The sequence below is a fragment of the Lissotriton helveticus genome, chromosome 1_1 (assembly GCF_964261635.1).
Source record: "Lissotriton helveticus chromosome 1_1, aLisHel1.1, whole genome shotgun sequence".
NCBI lineage: Eukaryota > Metazoa > Chordata > Amphibia > Caudata > Salamandridae > Lissotriton > Lissotriton helveticus.
Genome location: NC_136057.1, coordinates 1,184,062,476 through 1,184,080,452, shown reverse-complemented (window position 1 = coordinate 1,184,080,452; position 17,977 = coordinate 1,184,062,476). Strand labels below are relative to the sequence as shown.

At 45.1% G+C, this 17,977-nt stretch overlaps 1 protein-coding gene across 1 annotated transcript in view; it reads right to left on the bottom strand.

The window, feature by feature from the left end:
• Positions 1-17,977, bottom strand: part of FAM185A (family with sequence similarity 185 member A) — a 221,291-nt gene that overhangs the window by 139,110 nt on the left and 64,204 nt on the right. Inside the window, exon 2 of the mRNA XM_078679353.1 lies at positions 5,327-5,436. Coding sequence (XP_078535479.1) covers positions 5,327-5,436 — 110 coding nt within the window. The remainder of the gene's footprint in view (positions 1-5,326; positions 5,437-17,977) is intronic.

Below are 17,977 nucleotides of genomic sequence, written 5' to 3'. Positions count from 1 at the left end.
CTGAAACTTCAGGTCCCACTGTAGAGCCCGCATCCGCCACCAGGCGTGATGCACCAGAAGGATGCAGCAGGCCATGAGCCCCAGAAGCCGCAGCGTCAACCTGACCGAGACTCTGGATAACCGCTGAAAGATCGGAATCAGAGCATGAATATCCCGAACCCGCTGTTCTGGAGGATAAACCCGAAACTGCGCCCAGTCTAGAACCGCTCCGATGAAGAGGAGCTTCTGAGAGGGACACAGGTGTGACTTCGGCACATTGATGGAGAACCCCAGCAGGTGCAGGAGGTCGGCCGTAGTCTGGAGGTGGCTGACGACTGTCTGGGGCGAGCCCGCCTTCAACAACCAGTCGTCGAGGTAGGGGAAGACTGAAACCCCTAACCTGCGCAGATGAGCTGCGACCACCGCCATCACTTTCGTGAACACCCGTGGGGCGCTGGTAAGGCCGAAGGGGAGCACGGTAAACTGAAAGTGCTCGTGGCCTACCGTGAACCGCAGGTAACGCCGGTGGGCCGGCAGGACGGGGATGTGAAAATAAGCGTCCTGCAAGTCCAACGCTACCATCCAGTCTCCAGGGTCCAGGGAAGCTAAGTCCTGAGCCAGTGTCAGCATCTTGCACTTCTCCTTCCGGAGGAAGCCGTTGATGTTCCGTAGGTCCAAGATAGGGCGTAGGCCCCCTTTGCCCTTCTTGTGTACCAGAAAGTAGTGGGAGTAACAAGCACACGCTACTTCTGGCCCAGGAACGCGCTTGATGGCCCCCTTGGCCAAGAGAGCCATAACTTCCTCTTGTAGAAGTTTCAAGTGATCCCCCGACACGCGGTGGTACTGTGGTGGCATGTCTGGAGGGGACGCATCGAAGAGGAGGGAGTAGCCCCTTCGGGCGATTTGCAGCGCCCACCTCTCCGATGTGACAGTGCACCAGTGGTGGTAGTGATGGCAGACCCTGCCCCCCACTGGCGTCACATGGGCCTGAAAGCACAAACTAGGAGGGTTTTGAGGCGGATGCTGCAGGGGCAGGTGTGGACTGGCCTCGCCGTTGTCTCCGACTGCCGCCACGGCGGTTTCCACATCCGCCACCGCCCTGGATGGTAGTCTGCGGCCCGTGGCTGGCAGGACGTGTGGGGGCACCCCTTCCTTGGCCACGAAAGGGGCGAAAAGCAGCCGTTTGCTGGCGTGGGCTGTGAGGCCCAAGGACTTGGCCTTAGCCATGGAGTCCTTAAAGCGCTCAAGCGCATGGTCTGCCTTGTCGCCAAAGAGGCGACGGCCATCAAACGGCATGTCCATAAGTGTGTTTTGGACATCAGCTGAAAAGTTGGCAGACCTCAACCAGGCGTGGCGACGAATCGCCACCGTCGTTGCCATCGCTCTGCCAAGTGTGTCTGTGTTATCCAGCCCACACCGGATGGAATACCGTGCTGCATCTCGACCCTCCGCAAGGTCTTGGGCGAGTTTAGTCCAGGCCTCCTCCGGACATTGTGGCAGCACGTCCACGACCGTGTCCCACAGAGAGAGTGGGTATAACGGCCCAAGAGGCATGCGGTGTTGACTGACCGCAATCCCAAACTCAGGTTTGGAGAATACCTTCTTCCCGTATTGCTCATACCTCTTGGATTCCCGATCGGGGGGGAGCCGACGGGAATGCGGTCTGGGAGTTAGAGGCCTTGATGACCAGGCTCTCGGGGGTGGGGTGGGTGGACAGGAAGCAAGGGTTGCCCGGAGCCGGGCGGTGGCGCCTGGCCACGTTCCTATCTACAGGCAGACCTGTAGCGGGCTTGGACCAAGTGCCCAGAAGAACGTCTGACAAGGCCTCATTAAAAGGCAGCAGAGGCTCGGCCGAGCTTGTCTGCGGTTTAAGGACCTCGGTGAGGAGGTTAGACCTCACGGCCGCGACGGGGAGCTCAAGGCCCAAGGCCTTGGCAGCCCGTGTCGGCACCACACTATAGGCAGCCCCCTCCTCCGTAGCCACGGTAGGAGGGGAGACAAAACCAGTGTCGGACGAAGTGTCCAGACCACTGGCCTCCCCAAGCTCACCTGTCCAGTCCTGAAAAGACTGACACTCACGTGTCAGAGGGTCTTTGGACCCCTCCCAATCCCCCTCGTCACCCATCGCCTGGTACTCAGGCTCAAAGGATGGGGCCGGGTCGTAGAAGTAAAATTCTCCCATCAGCATCGAGAGCGGCGCCGCTCTCGCGCCGGACCCGAATCGAGGGTAGGACCGGGGATGGCGTCGTCCTGGGACGGCGCCGTGGGCGACACCCTGGGGGCCGGCGCCAGCGAGGTCGTGAGGTCGACTGGCGGCGACCCGGATCCGGCGGGGCCCTGCGGCGTCGGGACCGAAGTTGCCGACGGCATCGGGGCCGAAGCACCCGACGGCGCCGGGGCCGAAGCACCTGGCCCACTGGGGGACCCAGTCAGAGCAGCTTGGCCCGAAGGCGCCGCTGAACCCGACGGAGGAGTGAGCGACCTCCTGGCCGTGAGGAAAACCTCGATCTCCTCCGGCGTCGCGTGCTGCCCAGGGACTGGCGGGTATGGAGCAGGCCGTGACGCCTGCTGCTCTGGCGGAGCCGGTGTCGCCCGAACACCCGGCCGTGTCGCGCGGGCGTCGGGGGGAGTCAGAAGAGTGGTGTCGCCTCTTTGACTTCTTGTGCCTTTTACCTGAGGACTTCGAGTCCGAAGACCGATGACGACTCCCAGAACTGTGGTGACTCCGGCCGCGCGACCGGTCCCTCGACCTCCTTCCGGACCGGGACCTCAAGCGGTGCGGGGCTGACTGCCGGAGCTCGAGTCGCTTGCGGAACCGCTCCCGTCTAGCTTTGGACGTCAGGGCCCGGCAGTCGGAATAGGACTTGTTGTCGTGGTCTGGGCCCAGACAGTGAAGACACCGGCGATGGGGGTCGGTAACCGACATCAGTCGGTTGCAATCGACGCAGGGTTTGAACCCGGGCATCCCTACCGGCTCCGTCGGAGTCGAGAGACTCGAAAAGATGATCAAAAAGGATCGAAAAAGTTAGTCAAAAATTGACTAGGGTACAACTTTTTCCGGATCGGCGCGGAAAAAAGAAGAACTGATGTCAGCGCGCAAGGGCGGCGTCTAAGTACTCTGGCGACGTCATCCCAGCGCCAACGACGCCGACGACAGACGCGGAGCCGCAGACGACGCCTACCGACGCGCAAGGGTACTGCTACGCAAAAGTTTCCGGATCCAGTCTGATGCCTGGGGATATTCTAAGGTAAGGAATCTAATACTAACCTGTTTCTTTCAGATATGGCCCTTAGCCGAGGCAGATGCATTTTGTACACACCGAAACCATGCAGTCATGCCAAACATTCAACAGTCTGTAACATAATCAATAGGAAATAATTTGAGACAACGGAAAAATGATGAAAAGATTAAGCAATATGCAGAGTGGAACGGCGGTGGAAAGGTAAAGGAATTCCTTCCCAACTCAGATCTTTAAAAGATTAGGTTTAAACTGATGATTTATTTTTTTTAAAGTTTGAATACAAAAGTGAAATGCCTGCTTACAAAGGCTATAAATCATGCGCCTATTATTCATACACACAGAAAGATGTCAATGTACACCATATAATCTTTCTGTTGGCATTTACGCGGTTTCAGAAGGCAATGTATGCAAATGTGTTTCCTCTTATTTTCTAGAAATACTTATTTCATGTGTGTTCATACCCTTCTTAAAACCGTCTGTTTTTTGCCTTTGTTCAATTTTATTTAGTGGTTTTCCATTGATGTATTACGACACCCTTTGATTTTTTTTCATTAACTGTAAATGTAATTTTAAAGCCTAAATTATATAAATCCTTGTTCAGTTGTAACAGTGCGAAGGTTTAAGTAATGCTGGCCACAGGAAGCCATACAATTTTATTTTTAAAGCGTGCCATGCACCTGTAATATCAATTACAGAATTTGATGAGAGTTGTATGCAAAAGAGTTTGAAGTTTATTGATGTTCGATTAATTAAAAATCATTACATCTCGATTAATTAAAATCATTACATCTCGACACATAGAAATGTTTTAAAATATGGATAAAATACTGTTTTGAGAAGGTAAGGAAAAAGCTATCAAGTTTGAAGTCCCCTTTTGGAGTCACAAATGCTCCATCCCAAAAAGACCGACATAGCCATTCACCGTAGCCTCACAAAGAACATTAGTCATGGGGACCGCAAATTAAAAGTGCTCTGTGCTAGAGTGGAGAGGACCCCAGAAGATAAAGTGCTCTTGGAAATAAACAACGACCAATATAAAAACAATCAAAATCCTTTAAAAACAGGTTATAGCTAGTCTGCAACCAGGACGTTATCTTCATTCTGATTCATCACTTAGACACCCACAGGTCAAGAGTGCTTCCAGGGTCAAGGTGCTCCGTGCAAAAATGTGTAGAAAGGTAAACGCAATCAAACATATTCCATTACCAAGCGCTGCTTTCATAAATTTAAGAAAACACCAGGATAGCCAACATGATTCTCCTTTTAAGCAAGTTAGGACAGCTGCTTAACCTGTCCTCACATTGAGAGTTCAAAATATCGGCAGAAGCCAGTGGCACCTCTGTGGTTTAAGGGCTTTGCAGATCACATGTATTAAGGACTCTTCTGTTTGGTCACACCACCTGAATCGCATCACCTTCACCATCCTTGCAACCATACCAATAGCACCATAGGGGAAAAAGGTCAAAGTTCATTCTCATAAATGTATATTCTGCATGGTTTGGGAGGGGCAGATTCATATATTCAGGTAGGGTAACCGGAGTGTTGAGATTCACAGCCCAGCTGTCATGGAATTGAGCTCTCGGGTCCTAATCCCATGAAGTTATCTTTTCTGCTTTCATTAATATCTTAGCTATCGTTCTCCGTGTTAAGGTGTTATTTATTAGATCTTCCGCTCTCAGGGCCTTAATAGAAGTTGCTAAAAACATGCCCATGCAGAGCCAGGCTCCTGGAATTTCACCCAGAGGTGTTTCATTGAGCCAACAGGTGCCATTTTCAAATGTTGACAATATGAAACAAACGTGGCCCGCAAAACAAAATCCTGCTTTGTTAATCAAGTCTTATTTGTGGTTGGCTAGTGCAGGCTGGGAGTGCAAATATATTTATCAAGCCACTCATGGAGTTGATCCTTAAACACCATTGGTTATTGTGGGCATCATCTTTGTTACCACCACCGTCAGCAGTACATTTCTATTGTGGCATGCAAGACTTCTATTGAGTTGGCTCATCCTGCAGATCAGGGGTTTCAAAATAAATCTTGGTCAGAAAGCAATTTATAACTGCATGACAAGGAAAGGTGTAATTCAAGAATATTAAACGTGCCGTACCTTTACTGATTGCAAAACACTGTCCCCCTTCTCAGTTTCAATCTTGCAGTTGTCACATTCAACTTTTTGAATTTTTACACTGCCAGTACCAAATGTCTTAATGTCAAGATCTAGAACGTAAAAAAGAAAAATCACATTGATTTACAGCATTGGTTTTCAATTATTTTCTGGATTCATGTTCATGAAAACTGCCAGAATTAATTTGTAAGGCCAAGGCCTTCAATCTGGCTACATCAGTCTAAGGTGCAAATAAACTTCCCATCAGTAACTAATAATGAACTTCTTCCTCTTTATGATCAAAGTGTCCGCAAGTAGATAACGCATAGTTCACCCTTGGTACAGCAACATAAATGATCTTACAAACCTGTGTAAAGTTGCAGTGGAAATGCAAAGAGCATTTACACTTCGGGGAAAGACTTTCCAGCACACAGAATCTTACACCACCCAGGTGGTAACTCCAACCGGTGTCAATGTTCCTTGTCTGGTAGATTTAGGTTCCATTCACAGGAACAGAGTCTAACTATATCCTGCTCGTGGAAACGAAAGAGACATGGTAGCAGCATAACTATACACAATGAAAGGAGTATACTCCTTGTTAAATACACCACTCATCGGTTCATAGCTTAATTGATTAGTTAGCATATGTGTGTTAGTTTTAAATATAATTGGTCTCTGGAGTCACTTTTTTGGTTTTGTTTCTTGTAAAGCGCATTTTACCTCTAGGAGAATTTTGGCTCTCCTGACAAATCTAATGATACAATAAGCTAATACAAATCTAGCAGGCTCCCAATTCAATATGAAAGCAAGAACAAGAGCTTTCTAGAAAGAAATGGTCGGTATTTTGCACAGTTGTAGAAGCTGGGCATTTCAGCATTAGGGTCGTAGCAAAAGGAGCTTGACTAGTAACAGCTTGAAAGGAGGAGCGGGGTTGTGAACATCATGCTCCTCCTCCTTCCCTACATACCTGTCAGTCACTATTTGTAAAAAAAAAAATCTTTATAAGGTTTTCAGCAAAAAAAGAAAAATAAAGTACAAATTATGTGAAAATCCAGTATCTCTGAACCATCTAGAAATGATAGCATCCCATTGCTTTTGAGGGATATAACCGCCCTAATAGGCACAATCAGTGAACTAAGCGTAATTGTTTCATCTACCATCTGTAACTCGCCACCAGTCGTTGAAATTCAAGCAGCCACGTCATCACCTCTAATAGAGTCTGCTCAAAAGAGAGATAAAATTCCCAAGCACACGCGTGACCTAAGTCCGCCATCAAAAAAACGCAGAAAGGGGGGGAGTGGAACATCGTTGAGGAAAAAAAGCAAAAACGCTACCGATAAACCCTCGGCCCTGCACCAAATGCACCTATGACATCGGTCCTGCCTATCCCTCAGCATCACCTAACTAAGGAAACATCTAACCCTGATATAGTGGGTAGTATTGAACAAATAGTTAGGTCCCTCATCCTACCTTTAATTGAGAGGCTGAAGAGGATAGCTTCAGTTAGGGAAAATCAAGAAATAACAAAGGCACAACTAAAGCCTGTACCAGTACCCTCAACTACTGTTCCATCCTCACTTTCCATCACCCATAAGGAAGGGGTTCCCGTACCCTCAATTATTGTACCATCTCAAACTGCCCCTACCCTAATGAAAGGAGGAAAAAGTAACAACTACACTAAATCAAATCCATTAAAACTAAGTGCTCCAAACATACCTCGGCAAAATCCTTCCCATAGGGTAAACACGGTTCAGGAGGGCGGGAAATCTACTACCCCAGGCACTGCTCAAAACCAAGTTGACAGATGAGTTTCTGCTAAGGCAACACAGCACAAGAGCCACCAGGTAGAACTGCCCCCAGAAGCGGTTCCGTACGTGGTGGTTCTAACAGGCGTGTCAACACTAGAGGAAGGCAAAAGAGAAAATTTCTCTCAACTTAAAAACAAAGTTGTCTTTTGGCTCATACACAACCGTCCCCTTCCCCCGGATATAAATGGTGAAATTTTACATGTTAGGCGCCTTCTGTGGTTGGGCAGCAGAAGAAAAGACATAACGGGGGATATCATTATTATCAATTTTAGAGACCGTAGAGCTGTTAAATATATTCTAGATGATTTTCAGGATAATGGGAGAAACGGAATCACATCACGTGAGCTAACCTATTTTTATCCTAGATCCCTAACGGCATATAAGTCCTACTATAGGCCATTAACCAGTTATCATAATGAACGCCTTGTGCCCGTCTATAATCATCATTTGGCCAGTAGTAACTCCTATGATCCGCATCTCTGGTCTCACCCCTTTCAGTTAAATAACAGATTTATTCCCCTGTCCGGCTTAGATGAGAACAACTGACTGGTCACAACAGACCACCATTCAGGGTGTGTGTCCGGTACTTTTTTTGATCCTACCAAAACAAATGTAAAGTCAAAAACCCAGTCTCTATCTATTGGTACGGTTTCTGCACAACACCAACCATTAATGGTGAGTGATCTTCCAACCCAAATAGTCACGTCTATTACAAATGTGGATTCCTCTGTGTCTTACAATACCGGAACTATGGCCAGAGCCCAATCTGTTGTTTGGGATAATATGGTTACGGGAGATTTGGAAAAAGCCGAATTACATCTCAAATTGATTTTTTGGAATGTTGCAGGTCTGCGTTCAAAGGTAGACCTTCTTTCATGGATTTCTGGCATTAGACAATATAATATTCTATGTCTACAAAAAACCTGGTTGACTGCCCCTATCCATTTGCAAGGCTATAAAACATTTAATTCTTCCGCCCAACCCTCAGTTTGAAGGTAGAGCAAAAGGTGGATTAGTAATATATATTTCCAATGAACTTTCAATCACAGGAATAAATGAATTCATTAATGCCACAAACTTTCAGATCCTTTAATTAATACTTAGCAAAACTCATACGTACTATATAGTTAATTTTTATAATAATTTACCCTCTCAAGACGTTCTCCCAGTTCTGGAAACTATTTCCCTTTGTTTGATGGAGGAACGGCATAAATATTCCACCACCACCGTAAATATAGTTTGGGGAGGGGATTTCAACTTAACCCTTTGTAGGAAAGTGACTCAAATAAATGCGGAATTGTTGATGAGGCGGGATTAAACTTAACACATTTTCCACATACCATGATAGGGAATCGTTTAACTGAGACATTATTTAACCTGGACCTGGGTTTTGCAAACAAACTTGTATCTCCACCGGTTGCTTTCACACCTACGTTTAATGGCAGGGGTCTATCTAGCCTAATTGATTTCATCCTAGTCTCACAAAATATTAAAGACCAACTGTCTAGTTTTAATACTGGAAATGATCCATTTAGCGATCATTTCCCCAATACTATGACCATTATCATCCCTGTCACCCTCAAACGGCGCAGTATTTCGAAACTGTTAACGCAAGAAACACTAAGGGTGAATAAACTGAATGGATACACCATTAAGTGGGACAAAGTAGATCCTGCAGAAACTACAGCAAAAGTACTGAGACGCACCCTTCTGCAAGTAGAGGTGTGTCTCAGTCCACACTCTGCACCAGATCAAATATTGGCCAGCTTCTCCGCTATTACTAACGTTATTAAGAATGCACTTTCACGTAAAACTAAAGGCATCAAACAAACAAAAAAGGGCTGGTTTAACCCAGAAACCAGGAGAGCCCATTCTCACTCAAAGAAAGCTCTGTCCAGTTCTGTCAGGGACAAAGATGAAGTAGTAAGATTAAGAAAGAACTATAACCAGGAACTTAAACTATGTAAGAAGGCTATTAAGAAGGGTTTATGGGCGAAACTCCACCAGAGCTGCGCCCTCAAGGATTCCACCACTTTCTGGCAAATCGTAAGAACTCCCTTTTTAATTGACCAACAATCTATTCCCCGAATTGAGGTGGCAGTGGGTGAAGCAGCTTGGGTCAGCCACTTTTCTAAAATTTTTGGCAATACAGAGGGTCTTATTCCACAGTCTACCACAGACTCTTCGGGGAAGAGTTACCCGCTAAACATCTCAAGCCCACCCCCAGACCTTAATTTTGATCACGAGGAAGTAGTTACTGCACTGTTAGCATCCAAATGTGTAAAAGTCCCAGGCCCCCTTGGGGTTCCGGTGGACCTTTTCAAATACAATCTAGAACTTTGGGCCCCTATTCTTACTAGGGTTTTTGAAGCAGCCACTAAAATAGGCCCAATTAAGTCATGGACAACCATCTTTAAGAAAGGTGACCGCAACAATCCTGCCTTCTATAGACCCATCTCCCTACTGGATGCGGTAGGTAAGGTGGCGGGTCGTCTAGTCCTCCAAAGACTCCAAAACTGGGCTGCAAGTAATCAAATAATATCTGACTTGCAGTACGGTTTTCGTGAGGGTCTGGGGACCGTGGAGCAGGCACTAAACCTTTCATTGCTAACAGGAAAATATGTTGGGGCAAAAAAAGGGAGGCTGCACCTAGCCTATGTCGACCTGTCGGCAGCGTTCGACTGTGTCTCCCATAGCAAATTATGGAAAATTCTTCCGACTATGGGTGTTGACCCGCCTCTAGTGAACTTTATGCAAGATCTCTATTCAGGCGCTTCAGCGAAAGTAAGGTATGGTCTGGGGGGGGGGACTTACAACATCATTCGCTGTGGTTAAGGGAGTGAGGCAGGGTTGTGTACTGGCTCCCTTTCTATTTAACCTCTACACAAATGGTTTGGAGGCTTCTATGTTAGAAGGGAGCCAGGACCTGCCCATGATAGATCGCCGTCCAATTCCTGTGTTGCTCTACGCAGACGATGCAGTCATCATGGCCAGAACGCCCCACCAATTGCAAACCCTTCTTAACAGATATTGCAGTTTTATGGCGAGCATAGACCTAAATGTCAACATCAAGAAAACCTATGTTATGCACTTAGGGAAACCTCTAAAGCAACCAGGAGGTATCTATATTGATAATACCAAGTTGGAACGTGCAAACTCCTACCCCTACCTAGGAATCCTGATAGACGATAAGTCCAGCTGGCGTCCAGCCATTCAAGCCAGAAAAATGGCGTTCCTAAGAACCACTACAGCTCTGGTAACGTTTGCACAAAAACTGGGTCAGCGCCCCACGCGGGAGTTGCTCCAGATCTACAGTGCAAAATGCTGTTCAGTGGCTGTTTACGGGGCGGGGGTTTGGGGTTTTGTCACCACTGACGTCATCCAAAAAATAGAAAATGGGTTTATACGATACCTCCTGGCTGTTCCTAAAAGCTCCCCGATATACGGCTGTCATTTGGAGTTAGGTTTGGAGCACATAACTGACATCATTGCCGTCCAACCAATACTGCTATGGCACCGTATTTGGCAAACAAGTGAATGCAAATTGACCCGTTTGTTAATCACTGATTGTCTGGTTGGCATATGTTCACAATTTCTTGTTGGATGCAAATCTAGAGTCTTTCTTTAAGACTCCAGAGACCATAGTCGAAGTACCCCGGAAACACCTGAAAACTCTGTGCTTATCACATCTGCGTGAGCTCCGACTTACTAAGGAGATTTCCAAGCCCTCAAATCTTCATCTCCTGACAGTGCAAGCTTCACTTGGAATCCAGCCTTACTTATTGTTTATCATCAATGATTATGAAAGATATTTACTGACACGGTTCCGGTTTAACATCTTCCATCGGCTACTAACATTTCCGAAGGTAAATGACCGGTCCTCAAACCTCATTCTTTGCCCCTGTGATGGTGGCAGTCTGATCAATCACTTTTGCACACAGTTTTTTTCTGTAGCCTCTATGATTACCCCCGTAGGAAGTGGATTATCCCCTTGGTAAAAACACATGGGCCTCGATCGCTACCGCCCAGCACTCCTCGCCTTACAATGTTTAGACACCGAGTACAGTGTTAACCCTATAGTTTGTTTTTTAAAAGCTTGCACTAAATATCGTAAATATTACGATTGATATCCTAAAAAGACTAACAACTGTTCGGCGGTCTATTTTATAGTTGCTGGCTCATGAGTGTGCCCCTACAATATTTGTATATTATGGTGGTAGTACATTGCTTCTGACTGTCCTGTATTTATTCTCTGCTGCTATTGGTCAGAAAACTTTTTGCACTAGGTTTTTAACAATATTGTATCACCTATCTTCTTTTTATCATGTATGTATTAGTGTATAAAAATTCTCTCTTTTGATGTATACTATGCATTTTATAATATTTTAACATTCTTCTTCTTAAGAAAAAATGTACATTTTATTGACATTTGTGTACTTTTATGGATATAATTTTTTGTATCCGAATAAAGTTTTATTGTTGTTGTTGTTGTTGTTAATTGATTAGTTAGCATATGTGTGTTAGTTTTAAATATAATTGGTCTCTGGAGACACTTTTTTGGTTTTGTTTCTTGTAAAGCGCATTTTACCTCTAGGAGAATTTTGGCTCTCCTGACAAATCTAATGATACAATAAGCTAATACAAATCTAGCAGGCTCCCAATTCAATATGAAAGCAAGAACAAGAGCTTTCTAGAAAGAAATGGTCGGTATTTTGCACAGTTGTAGAAGCTGGGCATTTCAGCGTTAGGGTCGTAGCCGTCGTAAAAAGAGTTTGACTAGTAACAGCTTGAAAGGAGGAGCGGGTTTGTGAACATCATGCTCCTCCTCCTTCCCTATATACCGGTCACCCATCTCTTTTTTTTTTTTAAATGTTCTTTATAGGGTGTTCAGCAAAAAAAGAAAAATAAAGAACAAATCATGTGAAAATCCAGTATTTTGTCAATGCAGCAACCATTCATTGCTTGCTAAGTGAAATACAAGTGCTACAACTTATTATAATAAATTAGATAAATATGGCTCCTGCCTCTAACAAGCAGACGTCGTCTGCCGTCTCTGTATATATGTTCTTTACACATATTATTTGGTATCATTATAGAAGACAACTCTGGTGCATGTATGATAGTTTGGGATTACATGAAGAAGAAATGCTTACAGTAAAGAAACGTTGTATGCAGGAGAGTTAGAGATCAAACCATTGCACATCTTCCAAAGCCATTCCGCAAACCACAAAGACATGAGACGAGACAAGACGAGAAGAGAATGATCAGGAAACTGTAGCTGCATGCAAGGTGGAGTGCACTGTATTGATATCTTCCAATTACCATTAGGTGTCAATTATTCGTATGTATTCTGGGTTGCTTTATCTATGACAACGTGTGATTGGCACCAATGATTGATGCATATTACCATGAGCTTGAGCCATTAGCCACAGAAGTAGTACATTTGTGGATGTATGGGCTGATTCCGAGAGTATGCTTATATGAGAAATTATTGATTTTCCCCCTGAATCCTTGTCAGTTACTAGAGGGTGCCCCCCTGTGGCCAGACCATGACTCCACAGCAATCCTTAGCTAGGATGAGTAGTAGTGGTGTGGGATTTTTCACCTTCTTCACACTGAGCACGTGTGCAGAATATTTTTACTGTGCAGTTTCACCATGTGTCACAAGCAACTGGCAACAAACTGTGCTGATAATAGGCCACAGTGCATGTTTTTTAATACTTACACAGTCTAGCACTAGACGTACATATAATATTGCGCTATAGTATTTTTACATGTAGTAATATTTATTTTCGAGGGACAAAATTCATTTTTCCACATCCGTCTTCGCATTTTTTTTATCACACCCTTACATCAAGGTATTTATATTTAATGGTCTGAATCCTGGCATTATTAGTATTTTCTTTATCAGAAAATACTAATAATGCTGAGATAGAGCCCGCCCTGTTAATATCACCTTATCAGGATGGGATGAGGTTGTCTGGGATGAAGCATGCCACAAATGTGTGGGCAAGCCTTCCTAGACACCATCGTTTTTTGGGATTTTGCAAGAGGATTTTCCTGGTAGATTTGAGGAGGCACGCGATGCCCGCAATTTTTAACACATCTGATGCAATAAAAAGTAATGTTTGTTTTGTGTTCCCCACCCATCACTTTTGCTGCCATTCTGCCAGAGTTCAGGGTGAATCACTGTCTGAGCTTGGCACACAGCAGCAGAGTAGCATCTCCCCCCACTCCTCCCTTCTGCAGAAATTGTTTGGGATCGAGAACAAGGACTTCAGTGGGTCTCTTCGAGACACAGCTGGAACTCCTGGCATCGCCTTTCTGAGAAGCCTAACCCGATGACCGGGATAAGCAGCTTAGATCAAACAAAACATTATTTGGCTTCATTTTCTATGCATCATATTTAGGCAAACATGGTCAGCAGATGATCACACGTTGTTTCCTGAAGGATCTTCTGATTTGAACAAGGTTTGTCACCCCAGAGATAAAATATATTTACTTTTCTATCTAATTTTGTACACCCTGTGCCCGCTAATGGGAGTAAGTGTTTACAAATATGCTTCTAATGTATCATAGGTGTGTAGAGGTATGGAACACGTGATACATCTTTGTATTGAAGAATAACTGTGTGCGCAGGTGACAGTTGATGACTTGTGTACTTGTTGTGTTCAGTACGTTCCACACAACTTTTTTGGTTCTGCAGAAAAAATTCCAACAGTGCAAACATTCTACATAGTAGATACTAAGTATTGTAAGGTTTTCACCACAATACAATGGCTGCAGGTAGTATAAATCTTTAGCTCTTTCAGTCCTTGGTTATCTTAAGCGATTAGTGTATTTTTTGACAAGTGCAGCATAAAGTGTACACTATACTTAGGAGATCAGTTTTAATACTCTGTGGGGTATTTCTCATGAGAGTTTCACTGTCTGCAAACTGGTGGTACAAGGCCCCAGTCGGCTCTCCGCATATAGCATGGGAGCTGCTACTAATCCTGCTCCCTGCAGGCAGGAGCAATATTTTAATCTGCATCACTGTGGACCGGGAACCAGGGCAAAGCCCGCTACCAGCGGGCGGAAGCACTGTGATGCTCCTGCCAGCTGGGAGCTGACTTAGTGTTTACTTCCGCTGGGCAGGAGTTTTGAAAATGCTCCTTCAAAGTGAGAGCAAACACACCGCTGCGGGCATGGAAACTGCTATGTCCCGGGGGTAGGCGCCTAAGGACATAGCATCTGACCCAGTCTCGGGGGATGGGGTCATTAATGGCTATGGGGCAGGGGCTTTGCGGCCCGCCCCCCTCCCCCCTTTTTGAAAATGTTCGGCCCCAGGTGGTTGGGCACACCAGGGCGTCTCGAGCCTTGAGGAGCAGGGTTGCGTGTCTCTCCCCCTCCCTGTACATAATATGTTCAGCTCTGGCCCAGGGGTGGGCTCCCAAGGGCCTCTGATGGCTTGGGCGGGGGGCCGTGCATCCCTCCTCCACATAAACATTTTTTTCAGACCCAGGGGTTGGCTCCCCAGGGTTGCTGGAGGCTCGGGATGGGGTCATATAGCCCCCTTCCCTTTTATAAATTCAGCCCCAGAGTGGGTTAGTAAATAAATGCGACCCAGCTGCCATTTTTTCCCAGATCCCGCAAGAGTCTTGTGGGGTTACAGCATTTGTTGCCTTCCCCCCCCCCCCTTTGTTAGGCCCTGGGGTAGGGGGAGGTTCCCTCTGGGTTCCTCCATAGGGCCTAGGGGATCTGGGCATTGTTTCTAATATTTTAGAACTACAGGACAGGGGACTAAGTTCCAGTTGCTGTCAGCCAATCACAGAGCCTTTTGTCGCGGGAGTCTGACTCCCGCAAGAGCAAGATGGCTCAAGTGTAATAAAAGCTCCCTGGGCCAATCAAAATGCTCTATTTTTAAACTGGCGCACCCGAGTCTCTTGCAGACCCAACTATCTAAATATACAATCATTTTTTTCCCAACAACTACTGAACGGATTTACACCAAAAAGCACAATCTGTGGTCGAAGATCTAGCTTCCTTCCAAATTTGGAGTAATTCCATTCGGAAGTTTTGGCAAGATGACTAATAGTTTAAACTTCCAAATCTATAGAAAAAATATGCAAAACTAATGAAGAGCAATAAAATAAAATGGAACACAAATGCACAATACTGTGCTACAAAATGACACATATTTTGCCTTAAAACTTCCTTTCTATTTCACAATATCCTGGATGATCTGCATATATTCTGCATAACATAGGTTACCAGGTTGTTACCTGAACATTAAATAACCAACTATTTAGAGTTGTCATGTCACATTACAAGTGCAGAAAGGGTTCATAACCTGATGATAGTTATGATGTTGGCTTCTTCTTTGGGACCTTCTCCCATAACCAGACCTAAACAGATGACCAGGTGTTGTACACGGAAAGGCCAATGGTGAGCTTACTACCAAAAACAAACGGGTTTACAGCCTGCTCATTGCTTAACAGTGGTTGGCTTTATTGTCACTCAATCGCCTCCTTCCTACTCAACAACTTTCCTTTTCCCAGCTTGTCCATCTTGTGTCTGTATCTTACCTGGAGGATATCCTCTTTACCATATCTCTGAATGGCTGGCCTCTATCCTTCCACTACTCACTTTTATGAAACAATTTTTTTCTTTTCCCTTAGGCACTCCATAAGAGTGCACGTGTTTTCCAGCTCTTCCCCTTGTGTGCTTCAAACTAAACGCTCCATGCTGCTTTCTCTTTTGTCTTGCAAACTCTCTTGTTTCTCCCCCGACAAACTCACTCCCTGCGTTCAGTGTTCTTACTCGTGTGCTTCCTTCCTGTACCTGTATCACTCTCCCTGGGGTGCTGCTTTTCCCCTCCACTGACCGACCGCTCCTTAGTTTTCCGCCAGGCTCATGATGTTTTCTTTCTGCCTTCTTTTTTTCCCAAACGTAATCTTTTTCTTGGTGGGAAGGAAGCAAATTGGCACCCGCCCATGTCTTTATAACAAAAGCCACAAAACAAAAAATAAGCATGTTTGCACTACTTCTTTTACATTTTTTTTATTTACTGATTCCTCTTGCGTCTGTAAATAAGAACAAATGACAAAAGGGGCCGGGATCATTTTGTAGGCGCACAGGTATAATAACGCATATGCATGCCTACAAAATGACGTGGCTGCTGCATCTACGGCATTGCACCTTTTTTTTTTGTTTTTTTTCCCCAATTACCTTTTGGCCATGCTGTATAGAATCTTGCTGATGTTGTACAGCATCATCAAAATGTACAGGCAAAGCCAACAGGCCCCGAAGGAGAATCCAAAGTAGAAACCTATCGTTTTTCCCAATGCTCGCTCTGTCTTTTGAGCTCTCAGTCCTCCTCTCACAACCTATATGCCCACAGTGTTCTTGCAATAAACCCCAGAAAGCTGTAACGTCTTCCTGAAGGCCCTGCAGCAGACCTGCACTTTCCAAAACTGGTATCGAAGAGCCCCAGACCCTGGGAAAATGCAGATGTGTTAATTGGCAGCCAGCCGCCCACATCACGAGAACAGGGTCTTCTGCTCGTGCACTTTAAAACTTTTAAGTGCAAGAGAACAACTGCAAAACATTTGATAATGTGAAACACACCTCACGATAAGCATACTGTGCAGAAAGTTGTGAATGGGGCTTGCTGCACTCTGTTTTTTCTAACAAAGTGCTGAACAGGATTGTGCTATGCAACTACTACCCCACACTGCAAGGAATTGATAAACTGCCCAAGTTCATTAGAAACCGGATAAATCTTGGCATCACTGTGAAAACTCTGAACCTGAATGTGACAGCATGCACAAAATGTACATGGTGATAGAAGTAAATGAGAAAATATATTTGTGGGATGATGCTCAGTCATTACTTATAAGGAATACAAAAACTAACCTGGCCGAGAGAAAAACTCACTATTACTGCAATTAACTCTTGAATAGTGAAATTCAAAATAAAGTATCATGTAATAGAGAAGTCATCCATCATTAACGGATTCCAAAACCTTGTGGCCAAAAAGTATCACATGATATTCCCACTCCTTGGATTCTGTAATGTTTAAAAAATGTGTGAGGAGTCGGCAAATCTCTGCTAAGGAAACACCCTTGAATTCAGTCCAAGAGGGATCAATGCCTCTTGTTGATAATCCCTGGATTTTAGCAGGAAGGAAAACCATAGAATTTCCATAGGCCGAAGAGATGTTTTCTCTGCTCCTTTGACTTGCAGAAATGGCAGAACCTTTGCTTCTCTGGTCAACTCCACCAACACGTAAAAAGCAAATGATCTGTTTTCCTGAAATTCTTGATCCTTCACATCCAAAGAGTGAAGCAAAAGTTCCTCCGGTGATGATGGATTGGAAAAGAAAGAGGGAAAAACGGTTTCCTGCTCTCTATGAGGCAAAGAAGGACCCTTAGTAACAATAAACTGGAGCAGACTTTAACACACTTCTACACAAATCCTGGGAATTTACACAGTAATGGACTCAACTCACCTATCCTTCAGGCCAATGTGATTTCCACAAGCCAAATCACTTTGAAGTAAGCCGTTTAAGCTCAACCCTGGATAGGGGCTCAAAGGGAAACCCTTGCAAAGAATTAAGGATCGTAGGTAAATCCAGTGGAGAGAAGAAAAGGATGCACAGTCAGTGGGTCAAGAAATAGAGAAGCTTCTCAGAAGTCTAAACTCCAGGTTTCCATTATATGGAAAACCTCCCAGAAATTCTCGAAAGTCTCTTGAACGCATAAAGTTGCAACTGATAAGCCTTTGTTGTAACCATCCAACACGAACTGTAGAACCACATCATCTCACAATCTACAGAATAAATGTCTCTCTAGACACCATTTCT